Here is a 4,040-nt window from a genome sequence, read left to right as displayed (position 1 = left end):
AGTTGTCAACATCCATTTGAAGGTACAGTACTGAGATACAATGAATGCAAAACCTAATTTGTGTGTTGTGAAAATTTTCAGACAGCCTTCTCTTTGAAATGGTGTGATGTGTGTGTGTGTGTGTGTATTGAGTTGAGTTAGAATTTAGAACCTAGTCCCTTCTTAACCCATATGAACCTCCTTGTTCTTATTGGACTTGATAATTCTTGGAACTGGTAAGGCAGGAGACAATCATTTCTGTAGCATATGTACACCACTATATGGATTCTTCACCAGAGACAAAGAATGTGTGGATGAGAAATGATTGGGAAAAGGAAGACATTTAAATAAACATATAAGGGGTTAATTTCTTTAATCTTCTCTCCAATAATTAACCTAGAACATAAGAATGAAGATATTTATATATATAATATAATTAATTTCTAATCAATAACCTAGAACATCATCCTAATCTACAACTAGTGCTATAGGAAATATGATAATTAGATAAGCCAAATCCTAGCTAATCAAAATTAGCAGCCACCCATTCAAGATCAGATACATGCATGACCCAAAACCGGAGTTACAGTTTCTTCTTCTTAATTGCAAATATTTCCGAAATTAAAAATATCCAAAGACAAATGTTGATCATTGTTGTAAAACATAAAACCAAAGAGATAAATAAAACAAGTAGAACATACCGATGGTTTAGTTACTAGGGCCTACATCTATGGCACAAAGAGCCCAAAGAATACATTACTTTATAAAATCTTTGTATACAATATTATAATCACCTATAAATAGAGTAAAATAATAGAAGTAATAAATATGAAAAATGCATTAATGGAAGATTTCTAAAATCAATACCATAATTCACTCCAATCAATATTCTATCATAGATTAAAATCTCTCCTATGATATTCTCATATCAAATATTTTATCAAGAAATAATTTAAGAATTCCTATAATAATATTTTTCAAATATAACATCTTCTAACACTCCCCCCCCAAGATGAATGGAAATAATGATCAGCTTGCATATCAAATCATGAAACACATCATTTTCCAATGATTTGAAAAAAGACAATAAAACTGCTAGAGACATAGTGAATGTAAAGAACAATGCTACCGAACGCACTGATAGCCCAAACAAGTCCACATAGCACCGAATACATGGCGAAGGTTACGAACATAGTGAATGCAAATAACAATACTACCGAATACACCGGTAGCCTAAACAAGTCCACATAGCACCGAACACATGGCAAAGATTACAAACACGGTGAATGCGAAGAACAATACTACCGAATATGCCGGTAGCCCAAACAACTCCGCATAACACCGAACACATGGCGAAGGTTACGAACAATGTTACCGAACACACCAACAGCTTAAACAAGTCAATAAAAACAGCCGAAGACACAGCAAAGACGAAGACAATGCTATTGAATATACCGGTGCCAGCCCAAATAACTCACAAATAAAACCGAGAAACCCTTAACAACATTTCAGATACTAAGGGAATCCCCCAAAATAGGGGTTCGAAGATAAATTAGGCTCTGATACCATGTTATAAAGCATGTAAAGTATAAAACGGAAGCGAAGAGATAAATAAAACAAGTAGAAAACATAGATGGTTTAGTCACTAAGGCCTACATCCACGCCCAAAGGGTTACATCACTTTATAATATATTCTCTCTTAATCTTTGTATACAATATTATGATCATCTCTTTTTATAGGTGAAAGAATAGAGGTGATAAATATGAAAAATACATTAATGAAAGATTCCTAAAATTAGTACCATAAATCACTCTAATCAATATTCTATTATAGGCTAAAATCTCTTTTATGATATTCTCATATCAAATATTCTGTCAAAGAGTAATTTAAGAATTCCTATAATAATATATTTTTCAAATATAACATCCTTTAACAATCATTACATGGACTCCTTATTTAAGACAAAGGAAATGCATGCTCAATGCTTGGTTTAGTATCATGTAGTGTGTGTGTGTGTTAACAGTATTGATTTTGGGGAAGTAAAATATGGTAGCATAATTTCTGTGCACATGAAAATGTAGATTTTGGAGGAATATCTTCTAACCATTTATTTCTGTCACCAAACTATGTGCCATAGAATTAAGTTTCAACAACCTTGATTTGAACACTATAGTGCATGTCAGCTTATTCATCTATTAATGCACTCACACAGGTACAAAAGTTTAAATTTTCATGCAGACTATATAAGAAATATGAATGGAAATTAATTCTAAAATTAATATTCATCATAAAGCAATTGAACGTGCTTAGATTAACCCAATTCGAAATCTTACTGGAAAATTAAAAACTAATTGTCAGCATCCAAAGCAGCAAATAATTAATTAGATCATACTTTCAGCATGAATTAGCACCATACACAAATTGCTTAAGTCTCTCAGATATCTTTGGTGCTCCATATCCTGATGCAGACTCAGCAACCTAAAAAGAAAAGAAAAAAAGCCAAATTGTTTAAACAAATTAGATGTCTTATACTACTATTATCACATGTTTAAAATCAAAATCTATTTCAATTTGGTTATTGGTACTTAATTATTATCACAATTAATTAACCTATATACCCAAAAAAAATGACTATATATTAAGATTGGCTATATATATATATACCTTTGAATGTATAGAGTGGAAAACAGCATCATCAACAACAGAAAAACCAGCATTGACAACCTCGGCGCGTTCTTCATGGAGCACTCGGATAATTTCATTGAACATGAACTGACAATCCAGCCCAGTGATCAAAACCACCTCTAGAGCTGAACCCATCTCATGAATCTCAATCTGTGGTGATCTAAGCCCCACCATCACTCCAGTAGAAGTACTCGCGCTCATCTTTTCGAGTCTCATCAGTCTGTTTTTCTTCTCCTTCATCTTCTCCAAGTTCATCTGCAGCTTCTTTATGTAGTTTGCAGCCTCATCTAGCTGATCTGGCAGTGACACCACTTCCTGCAAGCCCATGCATCAAAAGGACCATATCATTTGTATATACATACATATATATATATATAGAGAGAGAGAGAGAGAGAGAGAGGAAGAGGAAGAGGAAGGGAGAACCCTAGAGCTTTGATGGGGTACAAGAGAATTGAGCTTGGAATAGAGGGTCTTCATGTGATTTCTTCTATTTTTCTCTATGGTCTTCCTATCGGTTCTTGAAGAACTAGGGTTGTTGATCTCCATTAAAATAATGTTTCTGTAACAAGTTGATAACAAAAGAAGATCTCATTCCTTGTATATAATACAGCTTGGAGATTTATGGGTTGGAGGCTTTTATCAGAGAGAAGAAAGGCAAAGGTGAAACAAAAGCACCATGTAACATGATTGATGTATGCTGATGGATAAAAAAGCTTCCTTCTGATTTGCGGAGTAGTGGCGATGGCTAATTTTTGTGGGCTCCACATGGACCATCTTTGACCATTTGATTTTTTGGAATGAATATGTATTGGAAGAAAAGAAAAAAAAAATGGAACTGTACATATAGCGGCTTCAACAACCAGAGTGACATTGATTGAAAGAATTTTTTTTTTTGATTAAAAACGTTGGCGCGCATAATTATCATATTCACCACTATCAAATCAAAAATGATTTATCTCGAAATACAGGAATAAATTTCGAGATAAAGAAATTAATGCATGTTAATAGGTTTAATTATTTAAAAGAGTTTTCAAGACTTGAACACCAATTTAAAGTAAATTCATGTAAAATTAAAGTTTTTGTTTTGTATTTGTGTAAAAATATTATTAACTTTAGAAAAGTTGCCAACTAAACGAATTTTTAAGTTGTTATATGTTCTTGGAAGGAGTAGGCTCCTAATTTTTTCAAATTTTCAGCCTTTTCTTTTTCTTTGCAATGATTTTCTAGGATAAGGTTATTAACAAAATAGGAAAAACAATCTGGACAAGATAAATGCTGTAATCAAAAATTGAAATTTGAGTTTTGATCCTGTTTTGACTAGCAATTTAAATATCTGATTTATATTTGCTTAATCTAAAATAAGAATGCCTACACG

At 32.6% G+C, this 4,040-nt stretch overlaps 1 protein-coding gene across 1 annotated transcript; it reads right to left on the bottom strand.

Moving 5' to 3' along the window:
* Nucleotides 1-2,261: 2,261 nt before the first annotated feature.
* Nucleotides 2,262-3,352, bottom strand: LOC132305412 (transcription factor bHLH162). Its single transcript, XM_059803058.1, has 3 exons — nt 3,089-3,352; nt 2,645-2,980; nt 2,262-2,458 (listed from the first exon to the last, which is right to left on the bottom strand). The coding sequence occupies exons 1-3, from the start codon at nt 3,209-3,211 to the stop codon at nt 2,375-2,377; spliced, it is 543 nt and encodes a 180-aa protein (XP_059659041.1). The 5' UTR covers nt 3,212-3,352; the 3' UTR covers nt 2,262-2,374.
* Between the last annotated feature and the right edge of the window lie 688 nt (nt 3,353-4,040).

The sequence above is a fragment of the Cornus florida genome, unplaced genomic scaffold, assembly GCF_030987335.1.
Source record: "Cornus florida cultivar Cherokee Brave unplaced genomic scaffold, ASM3098733v1 CherokeeBrave_3.0.0_Hap2_Chr01, whole genome shotgun sequence".
Taxonomy (NCBI): Eukaryota; Viridiplantae; Streptophyta; class Magnoliopsida; order Cornales; family Cornaceae; genus Cornus; species Cornus florida.
Note: the sequence above shows the minus strand (reverse complement) of the source record. Positions and strands in the feature narration are given on the sequence as shown.